The sequence below is a fragment of the Neomonachus schauinslandi genome, chromosome 2, assembly GCF_002201575.2.
Source record: "Neomonachus schauinslandi chromosome 2, ASM220157v2, whole genome shotgun sequence".
Classification (NCBI taxonomy): Eukaryota; Metazoa; Chordata; class Mammalia; order Carnivora; family Phocidae; genus Neomonachus; species Neomonachus schauinslandi.
In genome coordinates this window covers 136,897,769-136,922,758 of record NC_058404.1, presented here as the reverse complement: position 1 = coordinate 136,922,758, position 24,990 = coordinate 136,897,769, and the positions used below count along the sequence as shown (strand labels likewise).

The 24,990-nt window shown below is 37.4% G+C and overlaps 1 protein-coding gene and 1 long non-coding RNA gene across 11 annotated transcripts in view; both read right to left on the bottom strand.

Moving 5' to 3' along the window:
* The window catches only part of SEC31A (SEC31 homolog A, COPII coat complex component), a 73,925-nt gene extending 59,945 nt beyond the window's left edge, over positions 1 to 13,980 (bottom strand). For all 7 annotated transcript variants that reach the window (XM_021702461.2, XM_021702463.2, XM_021702468.2 and 4 more), the window contains exons 1-4: positions 13,934 to 13,980; positions 3,280 to 3,362; positions 2,253 to 2,376; positions 727 to 925 (exon numbers count right to left, since the gene is read on the bottom strand). In XM_021702461.2, coding sequence (XP_021558136.1) covers positions 727 to 925; positions 2,253 to 2,376; positions 3,280 to 3,358 — 402 coding nt within the window. In that variant the 5' untranslated portion in view covers positions 3,359 to 3,362; positions 13,934 to 13,980. The remainder of the gene's footprint in view (positions 1 to 726; positions 926 to 2,252; positions 2,377 to 3,279; positions 3,363 to 13,933) is intronic.
* A 2,203-nt stretch (positions 13,981 to 16,183) lies between these two features.
* Positions 16,184 to 24,936, bottom strand: LOC110591334. 4 transcript variants are annotated; one of them, XR_006539594.1, is made up of 7 exons: positions 24,657 to 24,682; positions 24,336 to 24,506; positions 23,898 to 23,982; positions 21,482 to 21,555; positions 20,036 to 20,228; positions 19,450 to 19,681; positions 16,184 to 18,598 (listed from the first exon to the last, which is right to left on the bottom strand). It is a non-coding gene; the product is annotated as an uncharacterized LOC110591334 (long non-coding RNA). The 4 variants fall into 4 exon arrangements; XR_002481016.1 differs by having other exon boundaries at positions 24,336 to 24,936; XR_002481015.1 differs by lacking the exon at positions 21,482 to 21,555 and having other exon boundaries at positions 24,336 to 24,936.
* Positions 24,937 to 24,990: the final 54 nt, after the last annotated feature.

The window sequence follows — 24,990 nt, the reverse complement described above, 5'->3', positions numbered from 1 at the left end:
ACACTCAGTCTTGTTCTGGGTGGCAGTATTTCTAGGTTCTCTCTGTTGCATACCTTTAGGGTCAAAAAGACCCTAAAACTGTGATAGGAAGTACAGGAAGATAATGGGTTTCATATATTGGCTTTCATCCTTTATTATTCACTCTCATAAATTCTTCTCTGATCAACTGACATATAACTATGAAAACAGAGGAATTCTATGGTTGTAGTCACCTATAACACAAGACACTAACCAAGAAGCAGCTGCTGTTCAAACTAATTAACAAAGGAACTAACTATCTAATCTAAAGAGTAGGCACCATAAACTATGGAAAAGAAGTTCAGGTTGTATTTCTATACCCTAAGTATTTATTTATAATACAAGAAAAGTAACTATTTTAAACTTTGAGATAATATTCATGTTTTGGTCGTTATGCTCTAATATCCTATTAACTCAAGATCTTTGCTAACCTATACATTTATATAATTAATATTCAGTAATGTTTATGATGTCAAAAGTAGACTGCCTGACTCTTCGTTGCCTGATCCCCTCCATGGAGTTATTATCGTTTACCTTGATCCCAACTCTGAACCCTCCATTCTTCAAAAAAATACACTCACTCATCAACCTGCACAGGCACACATTTTTAGCTTTTAATTCCAAGACTGAGGCATACCAGATTCATATGCTTATTTCAAATAAGCAGTATGTATCTCAAGAATTATGAATAAACGTCAAAAGTCTAACCTGGAAAATATTCACATCCAAGGCTCTTACTGGGCCGGTATGCTTGTCATTTTGGGCAATCACAACTTCCTTGTCTCCAGCTATAATTTCAGAAGGATCATAAAGAATAATATTTCCATTTTCACCACCTGCAATCAGAACTCCAGAGACATTCCCTTTGGAATCCATCTTATGAGGCCCCCAAATCAACTTGTGGTACCTTTAAGAGAAAATGAGTAAATAACTGATTTAAGTCAAATAGTTATAGAAAAGCATTTGAAATTATATATTCAATTCCATGTTTTCATAAATAAAAACATTGCTTCTCCTCTATTCCTGGTAACCGTGCATGACTTGGTGAAACGGCATTTTAGTTTTTATTTATATTCATATGTGCATATTTGATTTTATAATCCTGAAGAGTAAAAGCTTTCTGGTAGAGGTAATATAATGTCAAAAAGTATACTTGATTTGTGTATCAAAAGATATGGACTTAAGAATGTTTTTACCATTTAGAAACTGTGAGACCCTGGACAAGTTACTGAATCTTCCTAATAAGCTGCTTTTGGTTCATCTGTAAAACAGCTCTAATCAACCACTTCCCTTGATATTATTTGACTATAGAAGTACTCACTGACAAGAGGTCTGTTAAGCAATAGAGGTGTTAAAGGAGGTATATAACATTTTCTAAGAAAAGTAATGTATTCCAACAGTGGAAAAGTGACATCAAAATTATGTTTATTATGGTAAGTACCCCCACTGGTGGAGAATAAAGATTCGAAATATGAAGGTGGCATGGAAGTATACAATGACACAAATGGTGGTGAGTAGGAAAACTGACAGACAAAAGGTATTTGAGGTTCCCACCACAATGGGAGAGCTCTGAAAACTATGAGAGGTCCCATGAGACTCCATGATTTGAGCTATGCGCTGTTTGCTAGAGTACAATCTCTTCACCAAAATCTGCCAAGCTACTGAGACAATAAAGCATATTTTACTACTCAAATGAAAGTGTCTTTTTTCTGCATTATGATATGATGTTAAGTACTTGGAAAGATGACCCAAATACCTACTGTATCAGAAATCATGTCAACAAAAATCTTTGTGAAATATATTTCTAAATATAGATAGGTACAATGAAAAAAATAACCTACCATTCAGAGATAATCACTTCTAATACCTTAATATTCATCCAACTACTCCTTTTTTAAGCCATACCTATCCTTTTTTTGTAAACAGTTGAGAAAAAAGGAGATAAAAGACAGTATGTCTACTATACCATGAGGAAAAAAACTACTAGAAAATTGAGGCTCTCCTTTCTATTCTACACATGTCAGTTGGCAATAAAAAAGTCAATAGAACATACAGACCCTTCTTTTACTTCCATAGAAATTCACTCATATACTTTTTCACAAAATATTTCATGTCATTGATGGCATTCCTTGCAGTTTCTAATAACAACATATTTATAGACAAACTAGGCATCAACCACAACATAATAACCACAACCATAAGTAATGTGAATTTAAGATTCATCAATCTCATACCTATGCGAAGAAGAGAAGGTGGCACAAGATTTCATATCCAAGGATGGATCAGAAAGATCTAATTCAAATATCTCAAGGGAAGCACTGGTACTAAATGTTGCATCCAATTGTTGAGCAGATGTTCCTACGGAAAATACATTTATGGTAACTACAATGCAAAAATAAAAGACTCAGAGAAAACCACACAAAACAGAAATTAAATGCATGTTTTCCAATGATCTCACTCACGAATGCTCCATTAGTGACTAACATCTCAGGATGCATGTCATTGAACAGATGCTTAAATTACTATAGCAATGAGATTCTGATACAAGGCTTGGAGATGATGTTTGTAAGAGCAGATAGTGCAGATAACTTTTTAAACCTGTAGATATTTTAAAAGCTCTCTGTAAAAACAGTCTCTTGATTTACTATACCTGCTTATAGTCATAAATGATGTAACTCTTTTTTTATATAAAAATGCTAGCATCAAAATTGTTCTTCATTCAAACTGATATTTATTAACTTTTTTTTACATGTTATCTCTTGTGCTTAATAGTGGAAGAATAAAGATGAAACATAATTCTTATGACGTGAGGAAGACACTATAAATGTAATATGATTTTTTTAAGGATTTTATTTATTTGAGAAAGAGTGTGTGTGTGTGTGCGTGCGCACATGAGTGAGGGAGGGGCAGAGAGAGACAGAGAGGGAAAAGCAGACTCCCTGCTGAGCAGGGAACCCAATGTGGGGCTCAATCCCAGGACCCTGGGATCATGACCTGAGCCAAAGGCAGGCACTTGACTGACTGAGCTACCCAGGCGCCCCTATCATGATTAATGCTATGATGAACAAGGTGCTAAAGGGAACGCAGAGGAAGGTCATTAAACTCAGCTGAAAGGGAGGATGGAGTTATCTCGTTAGGGAAGGAGAAGCTTTCTAGAAGAGATGAAGCTCGAAATGAGTTTTAAAGGACAGGTATGAATAAACCAAATGTGAAAAAGAAGAAATTAAATGACTCATACTATCTTCTCTCTGTTGAACTTACCTGTAGCTAGGTAAATGGGATGATTCTGGGCAGGGCTCCAGGCCTGCATGGCCGTACGGTCTACTTCCTTTAACTTCATCCTGCTAAAGAGCATATTTTACATAGAAATATATTGAACATGTAACCTAGAACACAAACATTTTTTACATAGAAATATACTGAACCAACCACTTCTTCATTAGTCCAAATGCCAATAAATCAAACTGGTTTAGGTATCATTTGGTGGGAACAGTCAATATTAGAAAGAAGAAAAACTTGTTAAATTATTTTGAGACAAATATAGGGCTTTTCTAATTGTTTACAAATTATAGTCCTTCAACTGAAAAATCAGTCTGGAAAAAAACTTAAAAAAAAAAAACACAATATAGGGTAGTACCTGAGGGATTAATTTTCCTACACAATATACTTCTCAGGTGAGGATGGGTGACAGTGTATCAGACTAAGAGAAAGCACACAATAAACAAGGTACATCTTCCTGGATCAGGATTACTAAGTGACTAAGAGCAGTTTTAAAAATTAATTTTAAAGGCTAATTACAGAGAAGAATATAGTAAGCCTACAGATTTTAAAGATAAATTTAGCAGAAATTTTAAGAAGCTGGTCACTCTAAGCTGGTCACTCACTGGTCAATTCCACACACCACTAGTTTATATATTCTCTGTTAAAGTTACTCCGGTATAAAAATTCAGCAAGTACTGTGTTGTACCTTTAAAAAAAAACTTTGTTATTGTACATAAATACATTCACATGGCACAGTATTCCACTGTTAAGATGTACCATAATTTACTTACTTAGTTCACTACTGGTGAGCACATGAGTTGTTTTTAATCTTTTGCTATTTTTACAAACAATGCTGAAATAAATAGCCATATCTACATGTTATTTCATTCGTGGGCCAGGATAGCTATAAATTTCCAGAAGTAAAACTGCTGGGTTAAAGATAAATTCAATTTTAATTCGGACGGTTATTGCCAAGTTGCCCTCCAGGATATCTGTACCTTTTCACACTCCCCTACAGCCTTACTAGAGTAACACTTTTAGATTTTTACCAATGATAGGTGAAAAATGTTTACTCTGAGTAGTTACAATCTGCATTTCTCATGCCATAATGTTGAGCATCTTTTTTTATGGTTATGGGTCATCCATATTTCCTTCTCTGTCACCTTTTCTGTCTATTCTTGTCTATGTTACTTGCCTATTTTTTTATTGAGTTGTCAGACTTTATTTTATTTTGGTTATGGGTTTGTTTGTTTTTTACATTTCACAAGATTTTGATTTTTTAAAAAATAGATTTTATTTACCGGAGCAGTTTCAGGTTCACAGAAAAACTGAGTGAAAACTACAGAGTTTTCACACACCTCCCTACCTCCTCACCGCCCCTCCTCCGCTCACCCCTACCCCAGCCTCTCCCACCATAAACTGTCCGGCACCACAGTGGTACATTTGTTGCAGTCCAACCTATATTGACACATCATTATCAAGCAAAGTGCATGATTTACTTTAGAGTTCACTCTTTGGGTTTTCTATGGGTTTTGACAATCGAATAATGACACATTCACCCACCCAAATCCACCCATCCACAGAGTATCATTCAGAAGTTTTCCTGCCCTAAAAATTCTGTGCTCCACCTCTTTATCCCTCTCCTCCATCCCTCCTCCTCCCTCCTGGCAACCACTGATTTCTTTATTCTCTCTATAGTTTTGCCTTTTCTGGAATGTTATTTAGTTATAATTATATAGTACATAGCCTTTTCAAATTGGCTTCTTTCACTTAGCAATAGGTATTTAAAATTCCTCCCTGTCTTTTTGTGACTTGGTAGCTCGTTTCTTTTTAGCACTGAAAAATATTCCATTGTATGGATGTACCATGCTTTAATAGGCAAATTTATCACTTTTTAAAAAATGGTTCCTGAATTTTGATTAGGTAGAAAGACCTTCTGCATGCCAAGATTATGAAGAAATTCACCCATATTTTTCTTCTACGCAAATTCACTTGTGGCTTTTTCTTTTCATTTAAATTTTGACTCAGGACCTGGAATACGATACTGGTATACAATGTATGTTCATAGTTTTTTCTTTCTTATTACAATGAAATCATTTATTGAAAAGTCTTTTTCCTACAATTTTACGATATCATTTTTACCATGTACTAAGTTCCTATATTTAGGTTTATTTCTGGATTTACTATTTATGTTTATATTCCTTTTTTTTTTAAAGATTTTATTTATTCATTTGAGAGAGAATGAGAGAGAGAGAGCACGAGAGGGGGAGGGTCAGAGGGAGAAGCAGACTCCCTGCTGAGCAGGGAGCCCGACACAGGACACAGGACTCGATCCCGGGACTCCAGTATCATGACCTGAGCCGAAGGCTGTTGCTTAACCAACTGAGTCACCCAGCTGCCCCTATGTTTATATTCCTGTAGGTATTAGGATGTAGGTTAGGACCTACATTCCTGTACATATTTAGGTATATTTCCGGATTTCCATTCCTTATGTCCATTTATTTATTTACATGCTAGACATTCCACTTTTTAAAGTTTATTTATTTAAGCAATCTCTATATCAAATGTGGGGCTTGAACTCACGACCCTGAGATCATTCCAATTTTAGTATATGTGCTGCCGAAGTCAGCACAACCTTGAGATCAGTAGCCAGCCAGGAGCCCCAAGCACTCTACTGTTTTAAATACTTAGGCTTTTTAGGAGTATGATTCCCATAACCCTTATCCATTGCTTCTCTCCCATACTATTTTCCTTGCTATCACTGTTTATTACATAAACTTTAGAATAGTTTTTGTCTAATTCCAGAAAAAAGAGAATATTAATATTTTTATTGAATGTGCATCAAATTACTGTATTAATTTATGGAGAAACTGACACAATGTTCAATCTTTCCAATGAGAACATGTTGTCTTTTAAGCCTTTTTTATCTTTCAGTATTATTTTAAATTTTTTGACATTTGGGTTTGTTTATTCCTAAGTATTTTATCTTTGGTTTGTAAATGTGGCTCACCCCCACCCCACACCCATTACATAGACTGTCTTCCTGGTATTGTTATACAAAGGCTAATAGTATTTGTACTACCACATTAAGCAGTAGTGATAACAGTGTAATTTCTTGTCTTGTTCCTTTCTTTAGTGGGAAAGCCTATTATATCACCATGGGACATGACTTTAGGTTTTGAAATACACATACATATGCACATATATAAATGTATATAATATAAGGAAATTAGTCATCAATTACTGTTTTATTGAATGCTATTTATACTGGGTTTTGAATTTTGTCAAATGCTTTTCATGAGGTAATCAGAATGACCACAGATTCTTCTTCTTAGGTTTATCAATAAAATAGATTATACTAATAGATTTCCTAATATGGACCATCTTTTTCTACCCTGAATAAACTTCTCATGATGTATTATTCTGCTAATGTGCTGCTAGATTCCATTTGTTTAACAGAGTTTTGCTTCTGGAGTTGTAAGACTGCATCTATACTTTTCTTCTTTTAGGCAATCTTCATCAGGTTTTGATATCAATATTATACTCACTTCATAAAAAATGCAGAAGTTTTCTTTTTTTTTTTTTTTAGACTTTATTCATTTAAGAGAGAGCACGAGAGGAGGGGAGATGCAGAGGGAGAGGCAGACTCCCCCCCCACTGAGCAGGGAGCCCGACACAGGGCTTGATGAGCCACCAAGGCGCCCCCCAAATGTAGAAGTTTTCCATCTTTTTCTATGCCCTGAAACAGTTTCAACAGTAGAACTGAAATTATTCGTTCTTCAAAGATTTAGCAGAATTCTCTCATGAAACATCTGGGCCAGATGCTTTTTGGGGAGGAGCTGCTCCTCTGCTAATTTTCTCTATTTCTTCTACTGAAATTGATCTATTTGAATTTTCTTTATTCAAGGTCATTTTTTGTAAATTATATTTTCCTATGATAATCCTTCAATTTTTTTTTACAGATTTTCTCATTTTTTAAGACTTGAACAACCAACACTCAGTAATCTTTAAATTTTTGCTATTTATGATTATTAGTCTTTATTTACTACATATATTTTTGTTTCCCCCTACCCTCCTCTTTAATAATTAGCTTAACTAGCGATTTGTCTATTTTCAAACAGCCAATTAGTTCTGCTTTGTTTTCTAATTCATTAATTTCTTTTACTTTTATTAATTCCTTTCTTCTACCTTCTTTTCATTTACTTAGGTCTTTTTCTAACTTTTTGAGTTAACTGCTTAACCCACTCATTTTTATTATTTATTGGTATAAGTATTTAAAGCTTTGAATTTCCTCTGAGCATGGCTTTAGCTAGATTCCATATATTTCTAGTGTTCTAATCACTACGGTCATCTATATATTCTACAATTTTCATTTGTATTCTCCATTGATCCACGAGTTGTTTAAACTTAATATGCAAGTGCATTGGGCTTTTTCTATACTGTTTCTCCTTTCTAAAATGTATTGAAGTTTTCTTTGGGGGCTATAGAGAAGTCTCTGTAAATGAGATCTAAAAAGAAGGGGTACACTGTTTTCAGGGTCAAGTTCAATATATATTAATTAAATCTACCCCATTGACTAAATTGTTTGGTCATCTACAGTCTTACTGTTTTTCCATTTAATCTTCCCTGGACCAAGGATACTGAATCAAAAGTCACTTACTACTAATGTATTTATGCCTATTTTTCCTGGTACCTCCTGAAAGTTGCTTTATGAAAGTTACTTTGTATTTAATATTGTTACTTGGTTGACAGATATTCATAATGTTAAATGTTTACTGTCAAATACACATTTTAACTTTGAATTCTTCTTCATCTTAAGTAAGGCTTTGGGCCTGAATTTCATTTTGTCTCATATTAAGACCAATACCCTAGCTTACTTTTTATGTGCCTTTATGTATATGTTTTTGCCCTTGTTTCAACTTCTGAACCACTTTGTTTTCACTGGCTGCCTTAAATACAGCAAAATAAATAAATAAATAAATAAATAAATAAATAAAATCAGATTTTGCCTGGTGATCCAATTTGAAAATTTTTAAATAGATTAGCTAATAAGGCCATATAAAATTTACTGATATAAAATTTTCTCCTGATTTGACAGATATGGTTGCTCTTACTTCTATATTACTTTGCTATTTAGTTTGGTTTTATAATTTAAAAAAAACTTTTCCTGTTGTCCCTATTTGTGTATTTGTAATTTTTCTGATAATTAGGATGACTTGTATTTTTCTTCTAATATGTATTTCTGGTTCTATCTTTATAATTTAAAATAATTTCATTGAGTACGATTAATCCTTTATTTCTTTCACAGTAATTACTATAAGCACTAATGAAATTAGTTTACATAATCTTACTGCCCTTCTTGTACTACACAGTTATAGTCAATAGTATTATCTTTCTCAGTGTTTACCTTTGTACTGTTGAATATGTTTATACTTCTACCAACTGATTTGTCAGCTTTAAAGGATGTCCTTTGACTCCCAGCCATTACAGATGAAGCGATCCATAAACTTATTTTACCTCCAATTTTTTCCTACTTCCCACTTCTTAATTTTTTAAAGTTTTATAACCAATTCCTACATTGTCAGATATTTAACATACACGTTTTATTCTTTCTTCCTTATTTCCACTTTCATTTTAGTCTCAGGTCTATAGTTAAATATATTTAATGCTCTCCAAAAGTACTTTTTGCCAGCTTTCTTACTCATCTCTGGAGATGAAGTTCATGCTCCAATAGTTTCCTTAAGAGGGCCTTAGACTAACAATACACCCTATGCCTTACACGTTCAAATTGTTTATACTTGAAGAGCATTTTACAGATAATAAAAATGAAGGCACAGAAAGATTAAATAATTTGTACGTGCTAGCAAGGGGTAGAGCCAAGATTTGAACTCTGAAGTTTACTTCCGGAGTCCACACTCTTACTTGTTACCCCAACAAATTCAGGTATTCAATTTTAATCATAGAAGACATACCACCATTTAGAAGAAATAATGACAAAGCAACTAGGATGCATGAGGACATTTCTTAATGGGGGTGCCTGGGTGGTTGAGTTAGTTAATAGTCTGCTTTTGGCTCAGGTCGTGATCCCAGGGCCCTGGGATGGAGCCTTGCCCACAGAGAATCTGCTTCTCCCTCTCCCTCTGCCCCTCCTCCTGCTCTCTCTCTCAAATAAATAAATAAAATCTTTAAAAAAAAGAGAGAGAAGAAGAAGCATATTTTAGAAACTGCTAGGTTAGGCAAAAGTGGATTAAGGAGGTTGAATCATGTGGTTAAAAGCAGCAGGGCCTCTGGAGTCAATGCTCGATCTGAATATTGGCTCTGCTACTTATGATACCTTGAACACACTGTTAAACCTCCATGAGCCCCATCTGTAAAATGAGGATAAGACTGACTACCTCATGGGATGTTGTGAAGTTTTAATGAGATAACGTATTTTACATAGGGCCAAACACAATGCCTAGCACATAGGTAAGTATGGGTTTTAATAAGCTAACTACTTTTTAAAATTATCATAATCATGAGATTAATCAAGAAAACTACACATCTAGTTTCCTAAGACTATTCTGAAAAAAGGAAAAATCTCAATTTTCTAAGAAGTGAAAAAGAAGCCTATTTTCTATAAATGAAATGCCGTCTTCCTCTCAGCCAATTGTTTTTAATAGTAAGTTCAAGTCCCAGCTCCTTCATGCGAAGTACCCTAATGATCCAATCCACAATGATATAATCTCTTAACCTCTCTTAACCGTACCACTTTAAGCATTTTATAATAAAGTGTCTTATTCTATCTTAACAAAACTTTGTAACATTCTATTAGCACATACTGTTACATATTTTTCCATTGCCTTTTTAACTAAATGTTTTATATGTCATCTTATCTCATTAACTAGACAATGTCTTTTTTCAATCAAATATTACAACTTTTACCCTTTTTGGAATCAAAATTGCTTAATACAGGGTGAGTACATAAAAAGTTTTGCTTTGTTTGATTTTGAATGTTTATATTTAGGGAAATACAAAAAGATTGATAAGCTAGAAAGATTACTTTCAGGTAAAACATTTAATTTTTAAATTCTTAAGTGTTTAAAGGAAAAAATAACTTAATAACTTTAACTTTTCTTACTTAAAAAATAGGGGAAGGTATCGTTAGAGGAAAAAGAGGTTTTAGAAGATGCTTTAGAATAATTTCTAAAAGTGAAAACAAAACAGCTATATATATTTAAAAAACCCAACTGAATAAAACTACAGTATGTCTAAGAGCAAAGGTACAACAAGGGTTACCTAATTCATGAACACTTAGTTAATGTGTAACATTTACTGAAAGAGAAAGAAACAAATTCACAACTACATAAAAGAGTTAAGTGGGAATTCAAACATTTATAAACATCTATTTCTTGTCAGTAGCACTCAATGTTCCACTAGATGTAGTTGCACTTATTAACTTGTACTGAACACAAGGTTTCGATACTGTTTTTTTTTTTTTTAAATCACTACAACAATGGCCTGGAACTACCTTATGTGGTCTGAATCTAATTAAAGAAGAGTACCATAATATTATCCATTGCAATCATTCTCAAAACACTAAGAATACTATGGAAATAACTGCCTGCATATTTCCTTCTCTTAGAAATGATCATTTAGTTGTAACTAATTTTCTTGAAAATCTGAAGAATGCTTAGATTAAACCATGTGTACTTCCCAAGTGAGACATGCTTTAAAAGCTTTGTGCAATTTTTTTTCAATATCATATGTGATTAGAATTCACACTATGCGGACTTATTTCATTCAAGACTATTTTACACAGAACAAAATCATTCTGATAATACAAAAAGAAAATTGTGAGGACAGTGGCTTATTCACATATGTCATCTACAAGACAATATTGATGGCACAGCAATTTAGGATAGGGTATCTGGAGCCATACCCTCAGTTTAAATTCTAGCCCCACCTTGTCCTAGCTCTCACATGCTCTATATGTGTCTTGGCTACCCACTTGGTAAAATAAGTATAATGAAAGTATGTATAAGAAGGGCTGCTGTGAGGAGCGCCTGGGTGGCTCAGTCGGTTGAGTGTCCACTTTTGGCTCAGGTCATGATCCCAGGGTCTTGGGATCAAGTCCCGAGTCAGGCTCCAGGCTCAGTGGCGAGCCTACTTCTTCCTCCCCGTGTGTGCTCATGCTCTTATCACTCTCTCTCCAGCTCTCATTCTCTCTCAAATAAATAAATAAAATCTTAAGAAAAAAAAAAAAAGAAGGGTTGTGAGAATTAAATGAGGCATTACACAGAGAGCTTAGAACAGTGCCTGGCACACAGTAAATACATGCTTGTAAATGTCAGCTATTGCAAAAGTCACAATTTAAAATATTTATCCCAGTGAATCTTCAAGAATACATCTACTGAAGGGGCACCTGGGTGGCTAGTCAGTTGAGCGTCTGACTCTTGGTTTTGGCTCAGGTCTTAATCTCTTGAGATGAGGCCCTGAATCAGGCTCCATGCTGAGCGGGAGTCTCCTTGGGATTCTCTCTCTCTCTCTCTGCTCCTTTCCCGCTGCGCGCGCGCGTGCGCACTCTCTATCTCTCCTTAATAAATAAATAAATCTTTTTTAAAAAAGAATACATCTATTGAATAAAATTTATGTTCCAGACTATAACTCATTTTTTCATCCAAGTTTCTCCCCACAACATGCATGTAGTTAAATGCATGCATTTAAGTGGAAGCTTTTTTGCCTTTCTGCTCATTTTCTAATTGCTAATTCTGTAAAGCAGTACTAAAACCCAACAGTACTACTGTCTAAAAAATACCAAACTTACACTGCTACATATAGAGATGACTCATATGTCAGAAAGTAAAAAGTGGAAGCGTTAATAGGATTGGAAACTCTTACTCTCAAACAATCTCTAGCTGGCACTGTGTTTGGTAAAAATCCATCTTGTGTGGGCAAATATCTTATTATGGATGGGCACATTTGTTCTAGAGGATTTATTTAGTGTTATCAATGTTCTAGGCTCATCTCATTCAACCAAAACTAAATCAAAGAATTGTGTGCTGAACTAAATGCTGTCATACTTATCTAGAATCTAATAAATAAAACTTTTTGAGCTGAAATTAACCTAAGAATGACATTTCCTAAAACACTGTAAAAATCAACTTAATAATATCACCTGACAAGAATTTTTAACTTAGGATCTGTAAACCTCATGAAATGATATAGAAAATTTTGTGTGTGTGTGTGCATTTTTCTAGGAAGGTGATCCAATGCTTTCATCAGATCCTAAAAAGGGAGTGGAATTCCAGTTAAGAATCACTGCTCTTTACAGTTACAAATTTCTTTTTGTCCTATGTTATTAGTTTCAAAAAGAACCTGCTTATACAAAATTAAGCAGTATAAATCTAAATCCATTCCAATCTCACATTTCCCAAATAACTTCGGATATGTGTAACAAATTCACAACTACAAAAACACTTCAAGTTATTCAAAAGTTCTTAGAGCCTACAAACCTTTCCCAGAGCTGTTTAAGAGACAGTAAGAAACGGGCACCTGGGTGGCTCAGTCGGTTAAGCGACTGCCTTCGGCTCAGGTCATGATCCTGGAGTCCCAGGATCGAGTCCCGCATCGGACTCTCTGCTCAGCAGGGAGTCTGCTTCTCCCTCTGATCCTCCCCCCTTTCATGCTCTGTCTCATTCTATCTCTCAAATAAATAAATAAAATCTTAAAAAAAAAAAAAAGAGAGACAGTAAGAAACAAACAGCACAGAAGAACCACTAAAAAACGGCGAGTGAACTTTAGCCAACCCCAGTGCAGTCAGTATGTACAGAGAACATGGTCCGGTATGATGAAAGAGCGAGGCTCTAATTATCGATTGAATACAGTTACAAGTGGCTACAAAGACAGTCAAATTTCAGTATTCTATAGTTAGAAAAGACAGTTTTGGAGAAAGGATTTATCACAGACTATCACTGCAACTTCAGAAAGACCTACATAAAATTAGTTGCTTGAGCTCACAAAAAAGTTCATAATGCCCACAAGCCCATGCAATAGTTTGATTCGTTTTACAACTGCCCTGTAATTTAATCTCTCATTAGAATAACTTATTAGCAAAAACATACAACTTAATGAGATTTCCTTCGAGGTACAGGCTGAGATTGGCGACTACCCTTGAAATAATCCAATCCCGTTTCAATGACAGTAACCTTCAGTTAAAAACCTATGAACCTTTAAACCTGGCAACAGTTCCAAATCAAACAAAAAATCATCACCAAACTAAAGTCAACCAAAGTGATCCTGAGGTCTGCTTCCTTCCCTCGCCCTTCGGGCCCGCACCTCTTTGTGCCCAAGGGTGTGAGGGTCTTCTAACCTCAGACCGCAGTTACCGGCCCTGGAACGACACCCTGTCGCAAGCCTCAGGGGAGCTCCTGCTCAGCAGTGGAAACGTTGGCGGATGTGGATCGACGCGATCCCCGAAGCAGCCGTGACGCCAGGCGTTGTCCCGACGGGCCCGAAACGAAGACCAGGGGCGCGCCGCCACCACAGACCGGGCCGCAGGCTGACGGGGACCGGCGGAGACAGATGCCGCGGTCCCAGCTTTCGCCTGTGCTCTACCTCAAGGCCCGAAGGCCGGCGAAGAAGACGGGGGGTGGTGGGGGAGAGGCAGACACACCTGGCGGGGACGCTCAGCGACCGGTTCCTGTGTTAGCGCGACGCCCGTCGGACGCTCCCAGCATTCGCCGCCGCCCCTCCTCCAACCCCAGGGCCACCTCCACGTTCCGCTCCAACGTGGCAGCCGCAGCCCCTCCCTGCCGGCTGGCCGACGCTTCCGGGAGCGACGCCTCGCCCGGCCCACTCTGGCGCGCTGCCCGTTACGGCACTTCCGGGAGCGATGGCAGGCAGAGTCCCGGGCGCTGGGCCCGCGGTGAGGCCGGCGGGAACCTGCGCGCCTGTGGGGCTGGCGACCCGTTGTGAAGAGCGAGGGTGCGAAGACCCGGGCACTCGAAAAAGAAAAGTCCTGCTGGGTGTAGCTGTCTGCTCGAAGAACGGCCGAGGCCCGCAAGAACGCCACATAGCGTTAGTCCTGTGAGGCGTGGGCAACACCGCCAACACCGGACAAATCACGTGAAAACGAGCTGTAGGGCCCTAATTGCAGTAACTAATTTGTGATTGGGTTTTTAAAATTGCACAGTTGGTTCAGGGTATTGCGTTTTGAGAACTTCTTTAAAAACCAAATGGTCTGGTCAGAGTCTGTTGTGGGGACGCCTGGGTGACTCAGTGGGTTAAGCTCGTCTGCTTTTGGTTCAGGTCATGATCCCTGGGATCGAGCCCTATATTGGGCTCCCAGCTCAGCGGGGTCTGCTTCTTCCTCTGCTTGTGCTCTCTTAAATGAATAAATAAAACTAAAAAAAATGAAGTCTGTTATGGACATATTTACTTTGTTACTCCAAAGGGGCATAGTGGAGTCAAGTAGTCCAGTTACCATCGTATGGTACTACTTGAGATCTACTAAGGTTTGCCCTTGGTCACTGGAACTTTACTAGGTCCGCCAGACCCTGGCATTTAATTCATGTATTGCCTGGATATCGTCTTTAGTTTAGGGGTTGTTCTGCAGCATAGAAAGTAAAACCAGAGGAAAAGCACTTAGTATTACTAATGATCAGAACCTGGACCAAACCCAGGTCTCCTACTAGAGCAGTTCTCTTTCAATTACACTGATCAACATTATCTCCTCAGGCCTTCTCTAAAGCGCCTTCACTTCTAAGTACTAGAGAGTAGGATTTTTGCACTCTTTTGAACACCCTTTTAATTTGAAAAGCCGAGTTTATTTTTCTAGGACAGAAATAGATTAAACGGATTACTTAGGTTACAGTAGCTAACTTCTAGTGTTCTACAAAGCCATTTCTACCTACAGCTTTTACCTAAAGGTGCCAATAAAAAATCCGACTTAAAAGTGGGCCTATCATTTGAGTCAAGAGGAAACATCCAAGTCCTTACTACCCCAGACCTCCTACTACCTGGAATTGTACACTGGTATGGAGAAAGTGTTCATTCGAACAACTTCACCAAAACTCAATGATTCAAGCAGTGGTTACATTCTTTGGTATCATTTAATGTACATGTTCCTATTGCATTAAGTCAAACTACAAAGCTCCCTGCTCCTCACCCGCTTTTGTAGGCTGTGAGGTAAAAAAGGTATTTCATGAAGTAAGTCTCATGACTGGAACATAGCCACTTTCAGTGGTTTATGTATTGTCAATGGCGGTTTTTGTGCTACTTGGGCAAAGTTGAGTAGTTGCTACAGACACCATAATAGTCTGCAAAGCCTCAAGTATTTACTGTATGGCCCTTTACAAGTTTGCCAATCCCTACTCTTTTAGAGAGGATTTTACCTACAGATGGATTAATACTCAAAATCAAAGTATGAGACATACAGTATTGTAAATTTATTTAAAAGCCTTGACATAATAGCATACAAAGGCAATATGCAAAATGTCAATTATAGGGACGCCTGGGTAGCTCAGTTGGTTAAGCGTCTGCCTTCTGTTCAGGTCATGATCCCAGGGTCCTGGGATCAAGTCCTGTATCTGGCTCCTTGCTCAGCAGAGAGCCCGCTCCCTCTGCCTGCCGCTCCCCCTGCTTGTGTGCACACTCCTGCTCTAATAAATAAATGTATTTTTAAAAATGTCAATTATAACTGGTGATCATAAAGGTAAAGTGTATTTGTTTCTAGACTTAACCTATTTATATCTGGTTAAATATAGAGAGTTCCTAGCTTGTTTTAAATGCAGGGAGTTGGGACTCTGCAAGCTGAAACTGCAATCTTAATCTATGGGATTAACAATCTTGTTCTGTAACCTTAAAATCTGTCAAACTCTCTTGATGTTGGTTATAAATATAAAAAATATTTAAAACAAACATTGAAAATTATAGCGTTTTATTTACAGAAAAGTCTCAACAGTAGTTTGAATAGTGCTTGCTCTCTCATATAATTTACAATACGGAGCAAGAATCTTTTCTTCACCTTCGCAAATTGTCATACTCCTGAGTTTGGATCTGCTTCTAAAATTTTATTCTTTACGCATTCAACGTCATGAAATATCTGAGAGTTCCTTTAATGTGGTTTTTCACCTGCATCACTTCCTCTGAAACGTATTCATCCTTTACAACACACAACTGCTTTCCTCCTTTATAACTATGTTCACCTTCACTAAATTCTCCTGGCTGTATATCTAGAACTACTTCTTGAATCGCAGCAGTGTTAACATTCCCAGTCATCTGTATCTTCTAGAACTCCATTTACATTACAGCCAAACCCTGTGATGTTTTTACACAGTAGTCTTCTAATGTGCAAAGCAAGGACTACCTGTGATTCTTAGAATAATGTGCAAATTTCACAGTAGCATCCTTATCTGAGCTTGCAGCTTCACCAGATAGTGGAAAATTAATCAATTCATGCCGACTTTGCCAACGACGAAACCAGCCTTTATTAGCAGTAAAATGTTCTTTTTCAGTCTCCTTGTAGTTAAGCATTTTCCTTCAGTGCAGCAACTAACCTCAACACTATGGCTTGAATGCTAGCCAAACTGATTGGGATTTGTTTTTTATTAGAGTCCTCAGTCCCAAGTAGAAGTAAACATTCCATTTCAACCATACACGGCTTTCTGTTCCTAGTACAATTTAAACTAAAAAATGTTGAAGCAACTTTACCTAAAAGTTTCACTGAACTTTTAAAAGATGGTTCATACTATAGGTTCATGTCAGCCTAGGTCTCATCTTGTCTTCACTATGCTGTCACCATTTTCAAATCTTCTAATGACGTCCAATTTCACTTCCAGTGTTACCACTTTTTCTTTGCTGCCCTGTCATCTTTGTTGACCAATTTCCTCTTGATTATCCATTTTTGTAAAATGTCGGGGGGTTTATCACTGGAAAACAAGTAGGCAACACAACTACATGCTCTACTCTGTGTGTGAACTAATAGATGTTCAGTGATCAATCACCAACAGACTTTTGAAAGAAGTGATATAAGTGGTTACTGACAATCTTTTATATCCATAATCATTTGTGGAATAAAGAGCTACCAGCAAAGCTTATGAAACAATTTGGTTACTATCGTGGTAACTGAAATTTCAACCATGTTGTAGGGGAATTGGTGTTATTTAACTAAACTGTGAAAACTGATCTTCACATATATTGGAATGATGCAAAGTAAGGACTACCTGTATCTAAAAAGAAAAACCTGTATTAGTTCACAAAATAAGTCAACTTTTAACCCAGTTTAACTACTAGTCAAACATAACTGTAGATCAAAATAAAAACCGAAGGTTTTCTCAAAGAACTGTTAGTTCCAGACTGAATTACTCATTGGAGCTGGAAAAATGTTTGGAGACAAAGTAATACATAATTCTTCATATTATGATTTGCAGACAGTCCAAAGACATCCTTTTGAGAATTTAGGCCCCCTCCCCTCATTTCAGTAATCTTGAGGTCTGCAAAAAAGTAAAGTTCTGGACAAATCTACTGTTGTCCAGGCTGTTAAGCTTCAGTCATCACAAGGCACAAGACTGGATGTGTTTACAACTTATTCCATACCAGCCAGCAAGCACTATGTTTACTTCTGTAACAATAGCATCCATCCCATTAATGTTTTAGTTTTGTTTTTGAATGCACTTATTTTGTACATCTTTTCATTAAGGCATATAAGCAAAGTTTACATCAACTTTTGTTTGTAGAAATTTATGAAACAGAGAATGTGTGTGAATCAATTTTGAGTATTTGCAAAAATTTTTCTCCTTTACATTCCTCAGATTTGAAACACCCCAAGACAACATGCATACCGACAGATTAATCTGGTATTAGATTTGAGATTTCCAGCTTTTGACTACCTACTTATCTACTGTTCTTGAATAAAGCTTAAGTTACAGGATGGTCATTCATTGGCATATCAAAGAGTCATTTATAGAACATCTAAAAGTTCAGCAAATTTAAACCCTGGAATATATGATCTCTAAGAATTTCAGGGGATGAATTACATTATTGTTTTTGAGAAAAGATGATCATCAAAGTTAAAAGTCCTGACCCCAGCCACCCAATTGCCAATCCTGAATCAAACCTATTGATTTAGAAAATTATATTATCTTTCAAAGGTGAAATAAGGGGAAAAAATTCGAGTATGATACTCACATTATGCTCACATATTGTTTGCTGATACCTGATTTTCTCTGTTCGTCAAAATTAACAAATTAATAAACCTCTTACCTTACTAAATAAACGTTCACATTTTTTATCAATCTGACAAAATGATGTTCTTTATGAAAAACCCTCAATTTCATTCCTAAAAGGGAAAACATTAATAAGTAAATCAACATACAGAAACTATAGTCTTATCTATACTTTTTTTCTCCCACTATGATTTTCTTTTTCCATTATGTCCTCATCCACATACATTAATCACAACAAATCATGATGTGAACAGCAGTGGAAAAAGTTTAATCATTGGACATTTATATTTTTTTCCTATTTTCAACTTAAGCTGTAATCATAAGGTTTCCATGGTTTAGCCCTTTTTAAAGAACAAATACACATTTCTATAAATTTTAATTCTCATAAACAGATTAAGACCTCCAATTTTACTATCATTGGAAAAAAAACTCATACCAAAGATAATTTCAAGTGTATTATTTATCTATTTTGCATAGATTACCTTATGCTAACTTAGAAATGTATTCTCAACATTAAGCTTGACATGGAAAGGATAACTATAGCTTAATACATTCCAAAACTGGTTATATCTTGTTTTATATGTAATGCTTTTTGTTATTTGACAAGGTTTCCAATCACCAGAAGCACATAAGCTTTAAAGGAAAAGGGGGAGAGTTGTCACTCCTGACAAAGCAGTGATAAAGGGAAAAGAAGACTCCAAAGATTACAAATCCTTGGCATTAATTAGAATTCTGCCAATTATGGGCATTCTGATTGCTTTGCCAAGTCTATATTTTGCTCATTAAGAGGGACAGAAGCCCATGGGGGGAGGGGAGCAACAGAAAGAAAAGGAAGTATAGGGTGCCCGGGTGGCTCAGTCAGTTTAAGTGTCTGACTCTTGATCTCAGGGTTGTGAGTTCAAGCCCTGTGTTGGGCTCCATGCTGGGTGTGGAGCCTACTTAAAAAAAAGAAATGTATACTCACCATAGTGGATAAATATCAAGCTTTTGAGGAAAAGGACACAAAGTGCCTAAAGCTGCTGCTGCATATTTATACCTTTATTCCATCTTATGTCAAATATTTGCATAAGTGCCTTTAAATAATTGGACTATGTTCCTTCAAAAACTGGAAACAGAAATTTCAACCTAAGTCAGTCTGCATCCCAAGCAAAATACCAGGAGTACTTATATCTATAGTCTTCTCTAGCCACCTCCACCTAGGAAGAATTGGGAAAAGGGAAATTGGTCCAAGAAAAATATATATGATCAAAGTAGAGTATTCTAGCTATAAAATGAGCTTTCTTATACAATCCTTAGCAAATTTCCAAAAGGAATGTAGCATCACTTATGGAATTTATATATTCACGGCCAAGAAACTGTGCACCTTAGAAAAGAGAGCACTTATTTGGTACATAGGCTCTCATACTTCTAATTATCTGACGAAATATCAAACTCTTGATTCAATAAATTGAAGCAGTTAAAAAAAAAAAAAGTCAAGTGAGATGGTTGACCTCCAAGAGGATCCCCAATAATCCTCCACCCTTGGTATTCACACCCTTGTATGTGCCCACCTCCATGTTGTCTTGGCATTTCTCTCTTGGATCATTCCCTCTGGTGGAAGCCAGTTGTCATGTTGTGCGGATACTCAGGCAGCCTATGTTCACATGGTGAAGAACTGGTCTTTAGCCAACAGTCATCAAGGAACTGAGGCTTGCCAAGTCAGAGTCTGGAAAACTGGTGTCTCTTCGCTTCACCCTCCTCCCACTGTAAGATAAGTGTTTATTGTTGTAAACTACTAAGTTTTACTATTTTTACATAACAATAATTAATACAGAGGGACACAATCCATATTCAAAAAGTAAAATGTAGGGGTGCCTGGGTGGCTCAGTTGGTTGGGTGGCCAATTCTTGATTTTGGCTTGGGTCATGATCTTGGGGTCCCGGGACAGAGCCCTGCGTTGCACTCTCCACTCAGCTCTTCCTCTCCTTCCCCTGCCCCCGCTGCCCCTTGCAGTTGCACGGGCTCTCTCTCACTCTCTCTCTCAAAAATAAATAAAATCTTTCTTAAAAGAAGAGAGAGAGAACATGCACATGAGAGAGTGTGAGAGAACAGGAGCAGGGGAAGGGGGAAAGGGAGAAGCAGACCTCCCACTGAGCAGGGAGCCCAATGTGGGGCTCAATCCCAGGACCCTGGGATCATGACCTGAGCTGAAGGCAGACGCTTAACTGACTGAGCCACCCAGGTGCCCCTAAATAAATACACCTTTTAAAAAAGGGTAAAATGTACAACTTATGAACTGAAAAGATCTGAAATTTCGGAGAAAGGATCAGATTCAGAACAGTTTTTTACAGTTGGTCATCAATAATTTCCAAACCCCAAGGCTTTCTGAACTGAAAGGATGAAAAATTCTGCAAGAATGTTACTAGAAATACACTTTAATATATTGGGGCAATAAGGGTTCTAGTAGAACTAGCTAAGGAATCCGACAAAAGGGTAGGTGTTCAACAAGGAAGATACCAGTCTTAGAAAGCAAAAAGTCTATTTGCTTTCGAGGTACCTAGGTGGTTCAGTTCATTAAGCCTTTGCCTTCGGCTCAGCTCCGGTCATGACCTCGGTCCTGGGATCTAGCTCTGCCTTGCTTCTCCCTCTGCGGGGGGGGGGGGGGGGGCCTTGGCTTCTCCTATACTCCAGGAGCATCCTCTAACAACCCCCACCCCCTCCCTGTCTCTTAAATTAAAATAGTCTATTTGCTTTCATATGGTTGTTGTGAGAAACAGTGTAAGAACAAAACTGTGTGTATAAAATGCTAGCACAATGCCTGACATATAATGGTTCAATAACCATTAGCTGTTATTTTTTCCCCAAGCTACCGAATTAATGAGATTCTATAACAGGAAATTATATTTCACCAAAGCCTTCACAAATCTTTACTTGGACAATCCTCTATTTCCAACTCAGTACTATTGTTCCAGGAACACTTAGTACATTTAAAACAGAAAAATATACTGATACACTACCTCCCCTGTATATTTGGAGTAATTATCTTCCAAGGCCCAGGAATCTTTTGCCAACATCTCCAAAATATTAATTCCTGAAAAAAGGTATTTTAAATTACATTGCACAATGGTCAATGCCTTTTACAATAATACCTTTCATACAGCTTACATATCCTCATTTATATATTCAATAATCACAACGGTTCATTATGTGAACAGCAGTGAAAAGGTTTAATCATTGGATATGAAGTTATTGGAGGAAGCAAAGATAATCAAATGATCAAATTGAGAACCTCAGTGTCACCAGTAAAATAGCAACAAAAATGTAAAAGTTATAACCAAATATAAAGATACATAAATACAACTCAAAAAAAATTACACATTTATGAAGGATTGCATATTTCCCTATCCAGAAGTATGCCCTAAAGAATACCTAGGGCAGTGACTCCTCGTGGTTCCCATAAAGTGAGTTTTTCATTTAATCAGTCTACACCATTAAAGTAAATCTGTTTTGGGGTGCCTGGGTGGCTCAGTCGCTGCGTCTGCCTTTGGCTCAGGTCATGATCCCAGAGTCCTGGGATCAAGCCCCACATCGGGCTCCCTGCTCGGCGGGAAGCCTGCTTCTCCCTCTCCCACTCCCCCTGCTTGTGTTCCCTCTCTCACTGTGTCTCTATCAAATAAATAAATAAAATCTTAAAAAAAAAAGTAAATCTGTTTTGCAGCATAGCAGTTTTCAGTAACTCGTTTGTACGAGAATGCCTTGAGAATAACGTTGAGAGCCACAGTTTCATCTTTCCTAGGACAGCCACAGTATCTGGAATCCAATTAAACAGAAAGAAAAGCCCTCTTTTCCTCCGAACCCATGATGCTTAACTGGCTGCAGGGGTACTTTCAACTCTAACTTAAGAAAATGAAAAATGAGAGCCTCCACCTGGGGCTACCTCCCCAGCTCCACCCACATGCCCTCAGGTGCTCAACAGGTTATACCATTTAGCAGCCCATTATTATACTCCGAGCTCCACTTCTATCTGTACTGTCTAGCATCCACCAGCCTCATTCTTTTAATATACCCTACGGCAGTCTCCACTTAAGTTACCTTGCAGGGGATGGGAGGTCTTAGGAGTACTTCCCCAGGTACTGATCACTATTTTAGAGATTATCAAATTGCATAGATTTCGAGTAATCAATGCTAACTTTCTTTTATCCTATAAGCCCTGCTTCTTTCAGATGCACAATTTTTCTGAGCAGAGGTATTTTTCAGAAACACGTATGTTATAGAACATACTTTATCTATTTGTGTGCCAGAGACTGTGAAGACAAATTCACCTTAGACATTGCCTCTACACTCAAGGAGCATCCTCTAGCAAGTTCCCTACAAACCCCAAGTCCTTAAAAATTGGGCAACCACCACAATGAAGTACAACTTCACACTCGCAAGAACGTGGAGAAAATGGAATCCTCATCCACTGCTAGTGGGAATGTAAAATGGTCCAGCCACTTTGGAGAAACAGTTTGACATATCCTCAAGAGTTTAAACGTAAGTTAGCATATGACCCAGCAATTCCACCCTGAGGTATATACTCAAAAGAAATGAAAACATATGTCCACAAACTTGTACACTAACGTTCACAGAATTATCCATAATAGCCCCCCCATAATGGAAACAACCCAAATGTTTAACTGATGAATGGATAAATAAAATCATGGCAGTATATCCATTTTGGCAATTAAAAAAAAATGAAGTACTGATACCCTCTAAAATATGGATGCACCTTAAAAACATTCTAAGTGAAAGAAACCACAAACAAAAGACCATGTATTAGTTTCTGATTCCATTCATAAGAAATCTCCAGTATAGGCAAATCTACACCAAAAAAATTAGTGGTTTCCAAGAACTGAGGGTAGGGAAGATAGAGGGAGTGAATGTTAATGAGAATGGGTTTTCTTTTTGCAGGGGCGGGGGGGGGGGGGGTAAGGTGGTTATAAAAATGTTCTAAAACTGATTGTGGTGATGGTTGCCCAACTCACAAATATACTAAACCCCACTGATTTGTACACTTTATGTAGGTTAGTTGTATGGTATGTAACAGTAAAACTCTTACCCAAAAAACTGAAGCACCAATTTTTTTCTCTCTAGTAGAAAATTTTCTAATAGAAAATTTTTCTCTCTACTTAGCCTTATTTGGGTCTTAATTGGTTGAGTATTAGAAAAGTTTCTAATAGTCTAACAAACTGAAGGTGAATTAAATCCAGGTCCTACCCTTTGCACATATAACAGCCAACCAAGCACATCCCCATGGATCAATTTCCCCCAAATTCAGGACTATCCTTAGGCCATGTGACTTTAAGAAAACTACATCTACAAAAGCTCTGTTAATTTCGTTCAAGCAAGATATAAGCATATTATAATGCAAAAGTAGATGTGAATAAGTAATACCTTTTTGGCAGGAATCTGGACTAAGTAAACAAAAAAGGGAAAAAGAAGCAATCTGGCTTGGAAATGTTGGAATCACTCTTGCCTGCTGGAGAAGGAAATGAAAAAATTGAATAGAAAGTACAAACATTTTTCTATTTCCTTAATGGGCCTCCAATGTTTAGCAGGAGAGAAAGAAGCCATTTAATATGCTAAACATCTCCAAAGATACAAAATAAACTACGCCCCATTTTGGTCCCAATTTATTTCTTCTATGAAAACTTAAATCTCATGCCGTAAACTTACACAAGACATCATTCTAAGGCCTTCTCACTCCTTGAAAGTTATCCATGATGACCCACATCCCAACCAAAATCATTTCATTGTCCCTTCCTTCCTCGTACTACTACTGACGAGTCCCCACTATACAAGTGCTACCGCCAAGAGCCTCAAGCACCTTACCTTATTTCCTTTTTAATTCCCCCATAGTGACAAAGGGTCTTGTAGAAAAGGTTTCGTTGAATTAAAAGCCGACGTATCCTCATATTCACTCTCATTCAAGCTCCTCCGGGGTCACTTATCTCAGGCCAACCATACCAACAGCTCCTATATTATTATCTCCACATCAAGGAACTACCAAATAAAACGCAAGGAAATGATATGCCTCTCAGTAAATAATTTATTTTGGTCCCAATTTTGTCTTCAATATTCTAGGGCACCGCGTTTATTCCTCTCCCATCTCTTCCCCCAGCCATATCCTCCAGTCACTTTCTGAGCTCACACCGGAAACCTATCCGCATGCCCCGGATTCGCCTCAATTTTGCCCTTGCCTCTTCGCTTCGCATTCTCAAGCTCTGTCTCACAAGAACCCCGATGGCATCGGATGTAACCAGATGGGGTTGAAACAGGAGGAAAACGAGGCCATCAACAACTAAAGCCACTAACCACCCTCGAACAGAGAGGGAGGAGCCGTCAAGTGCTCGTCTTAATGCCCCGGTTTTTCCGATTGGCTGCGGCGGCGCGACGTGGCCTGTGATTGGTCACGACGTCAAGCGCAGCGCCCACGAAGAGGAAGGGTAGGAGTCTTGCGCCTTAAGAGCCCGCCTTTTCCGACAAA